At 45.1% G+C, this 16,534-nt stretch overlaps 1 protein-coding gene across 2 annotated transcripts in view; it reads left to right on the top strand.

Moving 5' to 3' along the window:
- The window catches only part of THBS1 (thrombospondin 1), a 28,109-nt gene extending 12,080 nt beyond the window's left edge, over positions 1-16,029 (top strand). The window contains exons 8-23 of one of the 2 annotated variants that reach the window (XM_076067714.1): positions 438-608; positions 1,127-1,303; positions 3,018-3,191; positions 3,805-3,932; positions 4,134-4,277; positions 4,809-5,027; positions 8,205-8,312; positions 8,769-8,928; positions 9,508-9,626; positions 10,280-10,514; positions 11,682-11,909; positions 12,687-12,958; positions 13,463-13,560; positions 13,753-13,892; positions 14,028-14,053; positions 14,096-16,029. In XM_076067714.1, coding sequence (XP_075923829.1) covers positions 438-608; positions 1,127-1,303; positions 3,018-3,191; positions 3,805-3,932; positions 4,134-4,277; positions 4,809-5,027; positions 8,205-8,312; positions 8,769-8,928; positions 9,508-9,626; positions 10,280-10,514; positions 11,682-11,909; positions 12,687-12,958; positions 13,463-13,560; positions 13,753-13,892; positions 14,028-14,035 — 2,381 coding nt within the window. In that variant the 3' untranslated portion in view covers positions 14,036-14,053; positions 14,096-16,029. Of the gene's footprint in view, positions 1-437; positions 609-1,126; positions 1,304-3,017; positions 3,192-3,804; positions 3,933-4,133; positions 4,278-4,808; positions 5,028-8,204; positions 8,313-8,768; positions 8,929-9,507; positions 9,627-10,279; positions 10,515-11,681; positions 11,910-12,686; positions 12,959-13,462; positions 13,561-13,752; positions 13,893-14,027 lie in introns of both variants that reach the window. The other variant, XM_032955840.2, reaches the window with a different exon arrangement.
- The last annotated feature ends 505 nt before the right edge of the window (positions 16,030-16,534 follow it).

Below are 16,534 nucleotides of genomic sequence, written 5' to 3' on the forward strand. Positions count from 1 at the left end.
TAGACAATTGTCCCATCAACAGAAAATTAATTTGGGTCATTGTCAAACTATATAACAACGATGTTGTTGGTAAACTGTCACATCGCGTACTTTCTCAGCCACATGGTGTTTGTGGGTGACCTCTTGCCCATAACATCGGGTCAAAGTGGCTTTTTATCCACACACTAGGGGGTGGAGGGCACTTACCCCCATGCCCTGCTATGAACAGAAATATGTGCCGCACGTCTGTGAAACCAATAACACAAATTCAGAACTGCCATGTAGCCATAACACAATCTCCGCACTTGAGCACCCAGTTCAATCACGGTCAGTCGAGCTCCCAGACCGGAACCTAGGATGCAAGCAAGGTTGACTCACTGCCCAGATACCGGAGCCACCCCAGGCACCACTCAGCGCACCCCTCTGTAACTAATGTTGCTCTCCGCCACCTTGTGCAGTGGGCGACAGCGAGGCTGGCTGGTCGCCCTGGTCCGAGTGGACCGAGTGCTCCGTGACGTGCGGCTCGGGCACGCAGCAGCGAGGCCGCTCCTGCGACAGCGTCAACAACCCCTGCGAGGGACCCTCCATCCAGGGCCGCACCTGCCAGCTCAAGGCCTGCGACAAACGAGGTACGGCAACGAAAGCCGATGGCATTCGCCTGTGTCGGACTGATCGTCTTGGCTGGTAGATGGGCAGCGCACGCGAGTTGCCATTCGGTAGTGTGAGATTGACTGGCGGGGGACGTGAGACGAGTGGAGGGTTTAGGAGGATGACAAAGTAATTTGTGCCTGCCACTGCAACAAACAGCCTCACCTCAGACTCGTTTAATGGAACGTTTAGGCCGCATCAGACCAATCATTTTGGAGTGTGTCACTACGGCGGCTAATGAAGGGAAAGTGCCTGCGAAGGAGCAAATTAAATTGCGTGCAAGTGTCAGGCAGATTGCCGCATCACAGGGCCATGAGTAATGATGATGGATTGTGGGAAGACCTTCATCCACGGTTGATGTTGATTTCTTTCGCACCGTCCGTATCCAACCGTGCTCATCGGAGGTGCAGATGTTGATGCCGACGACGGTGATAATGAGAGGAACACGGAGTGGGCACTGACTGGGAGCGTGTGCCGCTCGCTGTTTGTTCGTTTGCAGTCCGTCAGGACGGCGGCTGGAGCTTCTGGTCGCCCTGGTCGTCGTGCTCGGTGACGTGCGGCGCGGGAGTGAACACGCGCATCCGCCTCTGCAACTCGCCCGTGCCGCAGATGGGCGGCGACGAGTGCGACGGCTCGGGCCGCGAGAACCAGAAGTGCGAGATGGAGCCCTGCCCCGGTGAGCGTGCCGAGCCGGCGTCTCCTGGCCAACGGCCTTGGAGCCGCCGTTATCTGCTTGTTGTTGTTGTTGTTTAGTTTGTTCTCCTCGTGACGCACAAAGTGCTCCCCACAAACGAACCGCGACACCTTGTCGATCTCGTAAAGCAGCGTAAGCCATCGCAACAAAACTCCGGTCATCCTCGCAGCAGCAGCAGCAGCGGGTTTTGGCTAGCCGTCGAACAAAGACGGTCACCGCATCGCGCGCTTCCAGATGCGCTTCTGCGGCCGTCTGGAACACTCTTCCTTCCGATATTAGGAATCCACTGAAGCTCTGCACTTTTAAATCATCTGCATTGAAAACTAATTTCTTTAGAACTGCCTTTAGTGTTTAGTTTGTTGTCCTTACCCCGCACCTCCTATTAGCACGGTTGGTTATGTACGGTGTGAAAGAAGTTCAACATCCATCCATCTGAAAGCCCACAGCATTGACCATATCACACTCGTTTTAAGCGACAGTAAGGATTTGCATCTGGAGGGTGCACGTGATCCATTTTAATTCCCTGCTGCTGTCTAGCCCAAGGGGACCCCCAGTAGCAGCTGTCCTTGTGCAGCATAAGGTGTCAATCAGTCTACAGGCTTTCCAATGTTATCCAGTAGCCTTTGTTGAAGCAAGCCTGACTCTGCTAACTAGACCAAGGAGGTTGAAACTGGTCCACAGTTGTCAAGCTTAAACAAATGCTGCTGTAAAATATTGGTCCAGAAGGTTCACAGGCTAATGGAATAAAAACACATTTTATTTTTAATTGGAGATACTGCGTATATAACGGAAAGCCTGCTCGTTCACTCTGTTACCCACAATGCTTTACGACAGCACGTAACTGTTGTTCACACAATGTCCCCTTTCACAAACATGTGACTCTTTCCTTAAATGCTGTGGTAATACACGTAATTACAACTTCCAGTGCTCTGCTTAGTCCACCCCTGCTGTGAAATGGTGCACGATTGAACACGACGTGAGCATGTGTTTTCAATGAGAACACGCGTAATCTTTGGCCGAGACAAGGCAGGTTTCTCTGTCTCACGTTCGTCGTGATTAGGTGCGGAGGCCCTTAAAGGCCTGAGCTACAATGAACCGTTAATAGCTTTTATAAACATTACAAGCGGGGTTTAGAATGTCAGGACAAACTCGCACACACTCAACGGCACTTCATAACGGGGTTTCATAGGGACACTCAATCCTTCTCTTGGGGGCCTCGTAAATTATCTGCACGTTCTGGGGGAGGAGTCTTGTCTCAAGCGCGCAAATTGAAATGCAATGGAGGTTCCTCCGTGGTTTTTTTTCTTGAATGCTTTTCAACCAAGGTTGAAGAAAGTTAATGCGTTTTGTCTGCCTGTAACAGGGGATTCCTGTAACTCTCGGAGAGATGGTTCAATGCGAACAAAACCACAATAGAAAGTCGTGTTGCTGTTAGCGGCTTACCTTTTTGTATACCGGCCAAATTGATCAAAGGGTTGCCCAAAACTTCGAGACACAAACCAGAGCAAAACAAAAGCACGCTTGCAAATAAGGAAACCCATTTTGCCCTGAAAGACATCCATACCGCGACTTAGATACTTCCGAGAACAAACATTTCTCGAGAAAGCGTTTTAACGTAACCCATGCCCATGCAAGATTGTTACTCGTTGTTTATTCAACCCCCCTATCTCTAACTCTCCTCTCACTCCACCCACAGTGGATGGGCAGTACGGGCCTTGGTCTCCATGGTCGGCCTGCCCCGTGACGTGCGGCGGGGCCCTCCGTGAGCGGGCGCGCCTCTGTAACAATCCCAAGCCGCAGTACAACGGCAAGGACTGCCTGGGGTCAGACCGCGAGACCGAGATCTGCAACAAGAAACCTTGCCCCGTTGGTACGGCTCTCGACCCATTCATCCGTCGTCCATCCACTCGTTCATTTGTTATTCACTTTGTTTATTCGTTCAATTGCAACTAACGACAAGGAAAGATTTCCCAATTGATGCGGCTCCCCAGGTGCCACCATGACTACCAATTCATCTCTGAGTTGCCTCAGTTATTCATCCAAATGTTTATTGCACATGGCATTGCTGATTATATAATCATTGCATGTTTATGATAGGTTTCCAATGGAAAAGGAATCAGGCACAAAATCAAACATCACCACGTTTGGCAAGATCCGAACACTTCATCATAAAGGTTTTTTGGGTTAAATCGCGTTATTATAAATGTGTAATGACGCAATCTAACCCAAACACCTTTATTATTAACAATACTGGTCGCGAAAGCCTACGTGTTAAAAAAAAGATCAGAACACGTCAACATAATGAATTACAAATTACCTTGCGAGAGGCTACAATTTGTTAAGCGAGGAAATATGCCAACGGTTCAAGGCGTGGTACATCAATCCGTTTTCAGAAAAATACAATGAAACATTCCGTCGCATTATTGCCGTAGCACAGCTGACGTATGGAAACAGACTGCAAGACATCTGTTTTGTTTCCCCAGACGGGTGCTTATCCAACCCTTGCTTTGCTGGAGCAAAGTGCAACAGTTTTGCAGATGGCACGTGGAAGTGTGGGGCTTGTCCCAAAGGCTATCAAGGAAATGGGATCGAGTGCTCTGACATCAACGAGGTGACTGGCTTAATTAACTATTCCATTCAAATGTTAGTTAACATCCATAAAGATTTGCATCGACATGTTTTCTGTACATACATATACACATATTCACGTCGAGTACGACTGTAGTTTGCCGGCTGCAAATCGAACGTAATCGCACACTCGGACGGAAACCTTTGCGCCTTGTGTAACCAGAATGTTGTTTTTGTCTGGCAGTGCGAGGTGGTGTCCGGAATGTGCTTCCGCGATGACCGCTGCGTTAACGAGGCCCCGGGTTTTCGCTGCATGCCGTGCCCCCCGCGGTTCTCGGGCAACCTGCCGTACGGGATCGGGCTCGAAGATGCCAAGCTTTCTAAGCAGGTAAATAAATATATAAATGTGCCTTAACCGCTATACTACAATGGCCGACATTATTCTGCAGACGATTATGCAAATCCCCTGTGAATTACACCACCCACCGACAATGCATGCCAAAAGGCTGCAGGTTTAATTGCGTCAGGAAACAAGCTTGTTCCACCTTGCGGTGTTTACACTTTCCCTCTCCTGCCCTTCCCGCACACCGTATGCAACGATGCATCAATAGATTCATGAATTACAATTAGTTCTTACGCTCACGACATTGAATAATGCGCCTGAGAAAGTATTATTTTACAAACCTGTGCGAATTACGTGAAAGTTATATGGCCATGTTACATTTAGGCTAATTTCAGGGAACGATCGAACAAACGAGACTGAAAAAAAAACCAATAAACAATGTAACAAGAGGAAAGAACAACGAGACGGTCGCTGGAAGGTGGTGAATCGATGCACGCCTAAATACCGGTCGGTGAACAGCGGATAACCTGCGAGCGGAATGCAACCCTAACCATCACCCCCACTGGACTTCCTCAGGTGTGCGAGCCGCAGAACCCGTGCAAGGACGGCACCCACAAGTGCCACAAGAACTCCAAGTGCGTCTACCTGGGCCACCAGCGCGACCCCATGTACAAGTGCGAGTGCAACCCTGGCTACGCGGGCAACGGCGTCATCTGCGGCGAGGACACCGACTTGGACGGCTGGCCCAACAAGGACCTCGTCTGTTTGGACAACACCACCTACCACTGCGTCAAGGTACGGCGCCGCTTCTCCACCCCCAGCGCACACAGCGGCGCTCCGGGGGGCTGCCGCGCTTTGCGGAGCGCGACGTCGTTGAAACCCCGCCCGCTGTGCCGAGGAGGTTGCAGTCCCCTACAGGCTAAACTGCCAAAAACCAGAACGATGCTTATTTATACACACACACACACGGTGTGTGTGTGTGTGTATATGCGAAAGCTTAAGGAACGCTGATTTTGGGGAGTGTGGTCCGACTGGTGAAATGGGGCCACATGGCAATGTAGGTAGGTGGCAGCAGGACAGGAAGGTGAACTTTAACATTTGGACACCTTTGCGAGTTCCTGGAAATAAAATTGTTATTGTTTAGCATTTGGTTTGACCTCTTACCATAACACACTACCACCAACGCCATGAATGGCCCTGCGTATGACATTATAAAATTGTGTGTTCCATGGGAAATTGACCAAAAGCAATTGTACAACTACACGCATAACAGTAATGAAAGCTATAAATGCGAGTCATAAATAATGAAGTCGGTCAGCAGAAAAAAAAATGAGCAGCTCATTCATCTCGGGCACATTTTGATTCAATTTATCGTAAGGACAAAGCCAAGCGAAAATCGTCAAGTAAAAATATCCGTCCCTTTTGAAGTCCAAAAAAAATTGCAAGTAGCGAGCTGTTTGAAGTCTAGTGGAGGGGAAGAAAACACCTTTCAGAGTAAGCATTTGTCCTGTTGATGGGGCAGCCACTTTAGGTGGCCGCACTTTCATCACCCATCGCGAGTTGCAGATGGGACGGGGCCACTTTCTCATGCAGCTCGGCGAGAGACTTTGGCGGCTCATCAAAAGCGGCATCTTCGCATCCCCCACCCACCCCGCCTCCGATCCGATCCCATCCAGCCACTCTTGTGTAACCCTCCCGCATCTCACGTAACAGACGTACGAAATGAAATAGTCGCTAAATGCCTTTTGAGGCCCCAACACATGTTTCATTCGCGCTGGACCGGGTGCCGAGAGAGCAGCGAGCGAGCGAGCGCCCCGCCACTGCCTCTGGCCGAGGGGTAACGCGATACAGCTCTTTAATGTGCATCAACATTTGTGGCGGCAGCGCAGCTCGCTGCCAAACGCTACTGTAATGTTTTCTTTTGGAATTGGGCTCCCTGTTGCTCAAAGAATGTAATAAATGGATCTCTGTGATTGAATTCCTGGGCGGTCCGGATTAAGCCGGTTAAGATTAAGGTTGATAATAACGATTTGTTAGTGTTGGGCAGCACAAAGGTTAAAAAAAAACAACTATATAAAAAATAAAGTGAAGCTACGTTATACAAAGCCCTGTTAAACGAATAATGCGTGATTTCAAGAATGATAAGATAATTTTCTCACATGTTATCTGTTGTATATATGTGAAAAAATTGGCCTAATTTTCAAGGAAACATTGTTCATACAGGCTCATTAACTTGTACGTACACCCTATTAATTTATTTGATAAACATTTTAAAGAAAGCAAACACTTAAAATAATATTGCGCTCACCACAGAAATCAAACTATTGTGTGATCCACTCTCTCTTTAAACACAAAGGGAAAAGGATGGGTGGTTTCTTTCTTACACAATTAAAAGGTGGCTTAACCTCCGAAGCAAGCTATAAAAGTCAGCCTGTTAAATAACGGTGGAATTTGGTGGTGTCTTTTTGAAACATGACCTCAGTGTGGTAGTGTGTTAAAGAGATATTTGGCACTGCGATATGGATAACAGACAAAATTAATTATCAGAACAGATCCAGCTGTCTTGTTTCGAGGCTTGCTTATTTGTCTGTATGAAATAATAAAAAAATATACGGTTTTGAAAAAAATGTCCCAAAATAATTATGAGATTGAAGATATGGAAAAGATGGTGTACTTCAGCCAAATCCAACGTTAAAAAACCCAATGTAATTACAATTAAAATCAGATTACAATTAGGGTTGAGTTATAAACATTTCCCGCACCTCCAATTAATACGATTGGCTATGTACGGTGTGAAAGAAGTTTTACATACTTACACACGATAGTATTTTGTTTTAATTAAAAAACATGATAGTTAACCAAAGTAGGGCTTTATGACATAAAGCATAAAGTTTGATGAACCGTTAAAATTAACGGTTCAACAAGTACACCATAATGGTCGTAAACGACTAGGCCAAATACACTCTAAAGGGGCTCTCTCGCGCTCCCTCTTGTGAAGGTCATTCTATTAGCAGTGGCATCAGCAAGCAATTGCAGGCCTGCACCTTTACCTTTAAGATGCTATTGATAGGCAGATTTGACTCTTTAACTACCGGACAAATACATTATGCTAATAGGCAAGTAGCTGAGCGATGAAAAGCGCTCTCTGCCGCTGTAATCTGGCAACCACTCAGCCCTGAGAGTCCAGTTTCTGGCTTTTAGTGCCCTCATTGGTGCTGTCCGCAGGGAGTTCCTGAAGCAGGCAAGCACATTGTACACAAGGAGCCCAAGGCACGCATGGAATGTGGGTGAAACTGCCTTGAAATAAGCTATAATTTCAGGCTTACGACCTCCCTGTCTGCACCTAGGTCCAGATCAGACCTGCTTGATGCTTGGCAGAGGTTAGAACATGTGCAGCCTAATATCGTCAAGTGCAAACATGCTGAGCTGCATAAAACATTATTGCACCCATCAACACCACTTGACGGTATACATGATTACAATATATGACAAACTGCCGTTGTTAATTTCACGGGGACATAAATATCTCAAATGCTGTGGTCTTTCAATTACTGCAGTAAAACACAATATTAATGAGAACTTTTAAATCCACACAAGACATTTTATTTAACAGCGTAAGCATTCAATTTGATGGGGGCAATGCAATAATCTATTGAATTGGAGTTTTGAATCAATCATTGGCTGAACTGAATATTATCTATGTAGACATATATTTTTTGCAACCTGACCTGGAGTGATCTTGCCAATACCACCTAGTAGCCCAGCAGCATTTGTTTAACAAAGGCTACCTCTGCTGATCGAGACCCAGAAGGTCAAAACTGATCCAGAATTTGCTTGCTTTCGCCAAATGCTGCTTGATAAGAGAGGCCTTGAGATCCGATGGGATGACATATTAAACAAAAATGTTGAGACACAGAATGGACTTTCTTGCTTATATTTGCCGGCAACTAAATAAACTTTTTTTGCCAACAGGACAACTGTCCCAACCTACCCAACTCTGGCCAAGAGGACTACGACAAGGATGGCGTTGGAGATGCTTGTGATGATGACGATGATAACGATGGGATTACCGACGATGGGGTAAGCGCTCTTGATATAAGTCCTTGTGATGAACTCAGCTCGGCTGTCCTGTCCACGCACATCCAGAGTTAAAAAAAAAAAACATGCAGCACAACAGTCAATAAGTATTGCCACCAACAACAACGTAGCTCAATCCACTGCTGGACAAAAGCCTTGCCAAGCCGCCACCATGTCTCACCATCCCGAGATGCAACGATCTACCTAACATCTGCGCACGAGCTGATTTCATCACTCCATCTCCTCGGCAGCCGTACAGGCAGACGCATTCCATTCCTTGGCTGCCACTCCGTTATTATTCTTTATAACCATCTTGTAATTAACACCATAGGCAGCTTTAACACAATGCGGCCGTGAACTCAAAGTAACCTTTCGCCAAGCGAGGTCACTGGCTGGCGGCCGTCTTCTGCACAGCGGCCGTTCCACTCATTAACGCCCGAGTCGCTCGCTCTGCCGCAGGACAACTGCCCCATGGTGTTCAACCCACGGCAATACGACTACGACAGGGACAACGTTGGCGACCGCTGTGACAACTGCCCCTACGACCACAACACGGACCAGGCCGACACGGACGGCAACGGCACCGGCGACGCCTGCTCACCGGACATCGATGGCGACGGTAAAGTGGCGGCGACTTCCCCGTGGCCTCACGCTCTCGGCCCGCGGATATTTTGATATGGGGGGGGGGGGGGGCGCACTAAGCAACGGCACGTAAATCTCCGCCGTGTTCGCCTGCAACCGACAAATTACGAAAGCGACACTTTTACGACTTCACGCTCTCTCAACACGCAATTGGCGGTGGGGAGGTGGGGGGGGAGGGGGTGTAATTATTTTTCACGGGGCGCCCACATACACGGGAATGGGGTTTTCTTTCAGGCGGGATTTAAAAAAAAGGCACGCATCAAGTGTCACGGCATAGCTGGGTGCGGGAGTTTGCTGAAGGCGATCACTGATCACTCCGTGTCTGAGCATGCCATTACTGCATTGTAAAACCTCGTAGATGAGTCAAATTCCACTTTTACTGACATTTCATACGCTGTGTTACTCAGTATGCTTACGTCACACACAATCACGCAAAGTGCTTAAAGCAGACATGTGTTTTCCACTGATTGTACATTTCAGAGTATCTGAAATGGGTGACAATAGAAGTTTCAAATGATGCTTAATAACTTAAATGATCAATCACTCTTCCTTCCAGACGTTCTGAATGAAATCGACAACTGCCCCTACGTGTACAATGCCGACCAGCGCGACACTGACCTTGATGGAGTGGGTGACCAGTGCGACAACTGCCCTCTACAACACAACCCAGACCAGGTGAACACATCTCTCGGTTCATTGCCTGGTAGCTACGTGTATTCCGCACAGACGATTTGTCAACCCACTGCTGGGAGATGACCTTGGTGAGGCTTTAATCCAGTCGTGGATTGATCATGGATAATCATGACGATATTGGCACACTGCAGTTGAATCTGCTGCTAAAGCAACCTTGTGGTCAATGGATCACATGTAATTTTACTCTTAAACAAACCGTACCTTCATCATATCATTAGACCTCCTTTGCCAGTACCAAAATGTAATAATAGGGTTTTTACACTTTTTTCTGGCAATAAAACTGAAACCTTTTTACAAGGATTCATGTCTGCATTAACCACAATACCTGCAGTCAAAATGCAAACAAAAAACATACTATGATAATATATGCATTGTCCTTGAAACTGATTGGTCCACACCAAGAGACGGCTTTCTTTTGAGCCTCGACCCAATTGGTGCTCGACCAGATGACGCCAGAAGGCGTACACAGCTCAAAGACAATGCACCATCAAAGTAATTATTATATTAAACCGTACCTTTTCATTAATTTATCGACTTTGCATTAGTTCGCAAATTCAGATTTTAGGCCACCGTTTTGATCATGAACGCCAACGTTTCCCTCCCCTCACCCTGCCCCATCGCCCCCGTGACCCCAGGCCGACGCCGACTCGGACCTGGTGGGCGACACGTGCGACAGCAACGAGGACATCGACGAGGACGGCCACCAGAACAACCTGGACAACTGCCCGTACATCCCCAACTCGAACCAGGCCGACCACGACGGCGACGGCAAAGGGGACGCCTGCGACCACGACGACGACAATGATGGCATTCCCGACGACAAGGACAACTGCCGCCTCGTGGCCAACCCCGACCAGCTCGACTCTGATGGTGAGCGCCGCCGATGTCGCCCCTGCAGATGGACGAATCGCTTGGCGATGCACCAATTGTCACAATCGTAACCTGACACCAATTGTCACAATCGTAACCTGACACTTTCGTCAGAGGGCACCACGTGGTGAGATGTGAATTGCCTTGCCTGATATACATGGAGGTTGCGGGTTCGATCCCAACCCTGATGCCTGCTGTATATTTGGAGTTTGCATGTTCTCCCCGTGGTCGCGTGGATTTTTCTCCGGGTCCTCCGATGTTTTCCTCAACATTTTGTAAATGTGTGTTTAGAGTATTTGACTGCACTAACTTTCCACACGCGGAGCCACTTAGCTGAGCTATAATGTGTCCAGGTTGCATCTTAAAAAGAGCTATATAGCTCAGTGGGCCTTACCTGGTAAAATATAAATACTTTAGTATAGTTTAGTTTAGCTCATTGGCGGGCGTTGGGGGCTGAACAAATTTGCCCTGTGGATCTTCCTTCTTGAGCCAGTGTCCCTGCTTATTTCGATCTCAATCCCTTTTTTTCTGGATCGTTTTACAGCTGCAGATCTCCGCCTGGGTTTCCGTGTTCCTCTATTCCTTTTTTCCTGCCAAGTATTTGTTGCATTGCCAAGTCCTGGATCCTGTCCAGGCTCCTAACGTGTCATTTTATTTTCTTCATCGTGTAAATAAGGTTAAATAAGGTTGCGTATCCTCCTGCTTTACTACATTGCCATAAAATTTTGATTTAAAGCTTTCGTGACTGCAGGGATTCATATTCTTGGTTCTTTCGGTAAAGTCACGTAGAAGGGAAACAAAAAAAATATCAAATATATTGTTTATTCAATGAAATATATTGTCTATTCAATGATGGGTTAAGCTGATTATGAAAAGGCGATATGTATGTAGAGATTGTGGTTTGTATACAACACAGCTTGAGTAGAATTTGTCAATTTAAGCAGACCACTATGGCTTCTAAGCTCTCTATAGCCACCGATATGGCTTGCCAAACATCTGCCCACCAGTATATATGTAAAATGGACATTTATATATTTGGAAAACATTCACTTTTGGTAATTAAGCAGTAGCTACCTAAATGAGTTTATAATATTTATAATACGGTAATTTGTGGAAGCTTTCTCAAACACCAACTGCCTCGTGTTCTCTCTCTCTCTGTCGGTCCAGGCAATGGCCGTGGCGATGCGTGCAAGTACGACTTTGACAACGACACCGTTCTGGACATTGACGACGTGTGCCCCGAGAACTCTGGCATCACCTTCACGGACTTCCGCAAGTTCCAGATGGTGCCGCTCGACCCGAAGGGAACGGCCCAGATCGACCCCAACTGGGTGGTGAGGCACCAGGGCAAGGAGCTGGTGCAAACCGTCAACTGCGATCCAGGTCTCGCTATCGGTGAGTGCCTGCAAAGTCACCGGCACGGGGCAGCTCCTTCCTTGCGCTGTGATTAACAACAGCGTAAATCGTTGAGGGAGGGAGGGGGGGGGGGTGGTTAAATTTCAAACGGGTCGGTGACGCAGAAAATATTTCCATATCCAGAATACCTCTCGCCGTGACTACCTGCTCCAGTTTACCGGCAAACCCGGAAAATATTTCAGTGAGAAATTAAGCCAGTAATTATCATCCTCGTGTGAAATTTTGTTCCAACAATACTTTGGATGGCAATGGGATACGATAGTTTACATTTAAAATGAAAATGTACCTTCTACGTAGTAACGGTCGAACAGCATGCGGAACGTAGCAGAAAGGGCAGCAATGTGATCTGCAGTGTGGTGCTGGAATCACAGCATGTATGTTGAACTTCTTTTGCACCGTACGTAGCCAACCGTGCTAATCAGAGGTGCAGGAGGACAACAAACTAAACACAAAAAGCAGTTCTAAATTCGTTTTCAATCCAGATTTTGTTTTAAGTGCGTAGCTCCAGTGGCGTCCTCATATCAAAAAGAAGAGCATTCCAGATGGCCGCAGAAGATCATCTGAAAGCGTGCGATGCAGTGACCGTCGTTGTTCGATGGCGAGCCAAAACAGTCAGTCTGGTAGACCAAGTCCTTGTCAAATGTGAGAAACCCAGGATGAAAGAGGCAAACGGGTGATCCCGAATGAAGTCGGCTGTTTTCTTTTTGCGAGACGCCCGTATTGAACAAAAAACACACACGTGTTCTCGACTCGCAGGCTACGACGAGTTCAATTCGGTGGACTTCAGCGGCACCTTCTTCATCAACACGGAGCGGGACGACGACTACGCCGGCTTCGTCTTCGGCTACCAGTCCAGCGCGCGCTTCTACGTGGTCATGTGGAAGCAGATCACGCAGACATACTGGCAGAACACGCCCACGCGCGCCCAGGGCTATGCCGGGCTGCAAATCAAGGTGGTCAACTCCACGACCGGTCCCGGCGAGCATCTGCGCAACGCCCTGTGGCACACTGGAAACACCCCTGGGCAGGTATGTTCATAGAAAAGACACGCATATATTTGTCCATTTGTTCATACTTAGCACTGGCTTGTGGGATTCATATATATATATACATTGTGCATTGTTAATAAAGCAGCTGGTGGATTTAATGATTCAAATGTTTGGGTGAAGTGGAAGTTAAGAAGGCTCGTTGGAAATTGCAGCGACTAATCAGCGAGTTTTCTAATAAGTTAGTCTTGTAGAGTACAAGGCTCTTCGTCATTCTCTTTCCAAAATGTTAACAAGTTGTTGTCTTGTAAGTTTTTTTTATAATAAAGCTGTAGGCTTGTCATATGTAGCATTTGAGTCTGTATCATTAAAATTGCATGCATTTTTAGGGCTCCCTTCTTGTCAATGTGCAATGCAATATGACAATATGAACATGAATAGTAATTATCCAGAATTCATAAAAGTACAAGCTTGATAAAAGTAAAAGCATTTCACGTGCTTTAAAACTTTCCTTTTTTCATTGTCAATCCCTTCCCTCGTTTGTAGGTTCGTCTGCTGTGGCATGACCCCAAGGTGATCGGGTGGAAGGATTTCACTGCTTACAGATGGCAACTCACACACCGGCCAAAGACTGGCTTCATTCGGTAAAATTCACTGAGAGAAATCACGTTAAAATATTAAGACCATGATGTGATATAAAAGTGACAACACTTGTACACATTTACAAAATAGTAATTTACCAGCCTCAGCTGTTGAAGTGACCATATTATTTATGCACATTATAGAAAACTGACATTTGGTGCCTTTGTTTATGTTTATATTTTTTTCCGTTCCAGAGTTGTGATGTACGAAGGAAAGAAGATCATGGCCGATTCGGGACCCATCTACGACAAAACATATGCTGGCGGTCGTCTTGGAATGTTTGTCTTTTCCCAAGAGATGGTGTACTTTTCAGATCTCAAGTATGAATGTCGAGGTAAGACATGCGAGCACTGGACGGTTTCCAATATTTTTTTTACATTTACATTACAAAAGCCAAGACAATTACTGGTCTCCAACTGGGAATGTGATGTCTAACTTAATTCTTATTCGTCCATTTTTTTCTTTGCAGATTTATAAAATGTCTACAGTGCTCCGGAAATAAACATCTATCTCCGACAAGAAGCTGCATTTCTTGGAGAGAGAAAAAAAACGTCTTCTTAAGAGATTCTGCCTCAGCTTTGGCACCTGCCCCAAGTTTTTTTCAAAACTATTCCAATACATTTTTGCGATTCTACCATAACCTCACAGTATAGCGTTGAGGATAACAAAAACTTCCCAATTGCTCTGTTTTATCAAAGTCCATGTTGATATAACGAATCAATAACTATAAACATATATTTATCGATCATGGGTGAAATGCACAAGTGTAGACACTTGAAAGTGAGAATTTCCAAAGGCTTTTTCGACAGATAGTTTGTGAAACACAATTGTGTGCATACGTTGATGAAAATGTTTCAGTATCAAGCCTATGCACAGCAGTTTAGCACAATTGTATTATCGTAGTATTTTAAGGTATTAAAAGTCAATGTAGATATTTATTTTTTTAAAGTACGATTTATGTAAGAAGTGCCCTCGTAACATTAACAAAAGTCGGCACGTCTAAGGAAAAAGAAAACGCGTTACACCTAAAAACGTACCAAATGATGAGACATCCGGTCAAAATTGAAAGGCTTCCAAACACTTTTGTACTCCACTAGTTAATGCACACAACAGAAGTACGCTCCTGCGAGAATGGTTATGCATTAATACCAGTATTCACGCACAGCAAAGTCTCATGTTGGTTATGTAGGGTAACATGTATTTGTAATGGTACGCTATGGGCAACTATGGTTTTGTTAAATTAAAGCAAAGTACTGGTTAAACTCGCGCGGTGCTTTCCGAAATGCCTTCGTTTGGAAGGAATCTTGCTTGATATTTCAGTAAACTCTTATAGAAGCTTTCAAACCAGTACATAGTGTAGGTATGAAAATAAACTATATGAACATGTGGGAAGATGCGATTGTTTGTAGATAGAAAAAAGGTCTTTTTTGTTATTTGTTAAATTACTGTATTAGATTATTTATTTTCCGCCTTTTTTTATAAAGACAAGAGACCTTTCATTGGGTCACATCGTGGCAAAGTATGAGAGTTAATGCTAATTTCATTTTTTACGGAATGAGATTGTAAATATGTTATTTATTGAAATGTTTTAACACTTAGTCCTTTATGGAGCTGTATTTGTAATGACCATGGAACAAAGAAATATCTTGTCATTCAATTAACGTTATTTCCAAGTTAACATTTAATTTGATTGCATTTTACTGAATGGTTATGTATTTTTGTTGGACTTGCATTAAGTATATTTTTTTAGGTTAAATAAAATGTCGCATAAGCATTTGTCATTAAACATCGTGTGTAACAAAAAAAATATCAGTTCTATTTTATTCGGAACACAATTTCCACAGTGAAATGCAATGCAAATTCTTTCACGCACATTTTAGAGGTACAATTCTCAATATTTGTTACAAATGTTAATTCTTCAGAGATTTACATCTTGGCTGTTCCCATACCTATGATGACTACATTGCAAATTAACCAATCTCAATATATTGAGTACCTCAAATTCTGAGCTTGGATTAACATTAACTAAGCTGTACAGAATATCTTCATTTTGCCAATAATGAAGCTGCTGTAATATAAGGGCTTTGAGCTAAGTGTCATGTAAATATAGTATCTTTCAAAACCTGAATTTCGTTATTTTTTATTAGACAATACGTATGTTTAACTTCTTCCGCACCGTACGTAGCCAACAGTGCTAATCGGAGGTGCAGGAGAAGGACAACAACCTAAACACATTCATCTCTGTCCTACAAATAAACAAATGCTTTGTTATGATCTAGTGGACATGTGTAGATAGGAAAAAAAAAGTAATTTATATCTTCTTAATGCAAGTAAAAACATTTTTGCACAGCATAACATTCTTTTCTGTTCAATACTGTATTCAGCTATGATGGTTAATTTTGTATCGGTCTCACTTCTGTAAAATGCATACTTTGTAGGCCGTCATAAATAAAAAAAGGTTATTATTGCAATGTTGCTTTGTGTGTTCATCAGAATGTATCAATGATTATCATGGATGCTTCAAAGGTGTAATGGTTGGCACACGCGACTTCCAGAGGTCGCCGGTTCCACTTCCCAGCGTGACAGTTGAAACAATGGTGCAAGCTTCCTGAATCTCCCACACCGCCTCTGTCCACCCAGCAGTTATACATGGGTACACCATAGTTAGTCAGTCAGCAAATTGTCTGTGGTTGGGTAAAGTGTGCGTGTACTCCGACCTCTTCTAAGATGTCTGATCAGTGTGGAGTCGTCGGCCAAACATTGTCTAGACGGGCATTATTACGCTCCCTCTCGTGGAGGCCCAGCAGCCAGCAATGGTGTGAGCAAGAAATTGCAGAACTGCACTTTTACCCTTACCAAGGATTATCAGGAAAATAAATTCCATTCCAAAAAAACTCCACTCCACATGCAAGTGCCCCAGACACCCTTAGGGAGGTTTCTGATGTGAGAAATTTATTTTTTTATTTTTCCTCACAC

Source organism: Petromyzon marinus, chromosome 17, assembly GCF_048934315.1.
Source record: "Petromyzon marinus isolate PM22_M1 ecotype Great Lakes invasive population chromosome 17, UKy_Petmar_22M1.pri1.0, whole genome shotgun sequence".
NCBI lineage: Eukaryota > Metazoa > Chordata > Hyperoartia > Petromyzontiformes > Petromyzontidae > Petromyzon > Petromyzon marinus.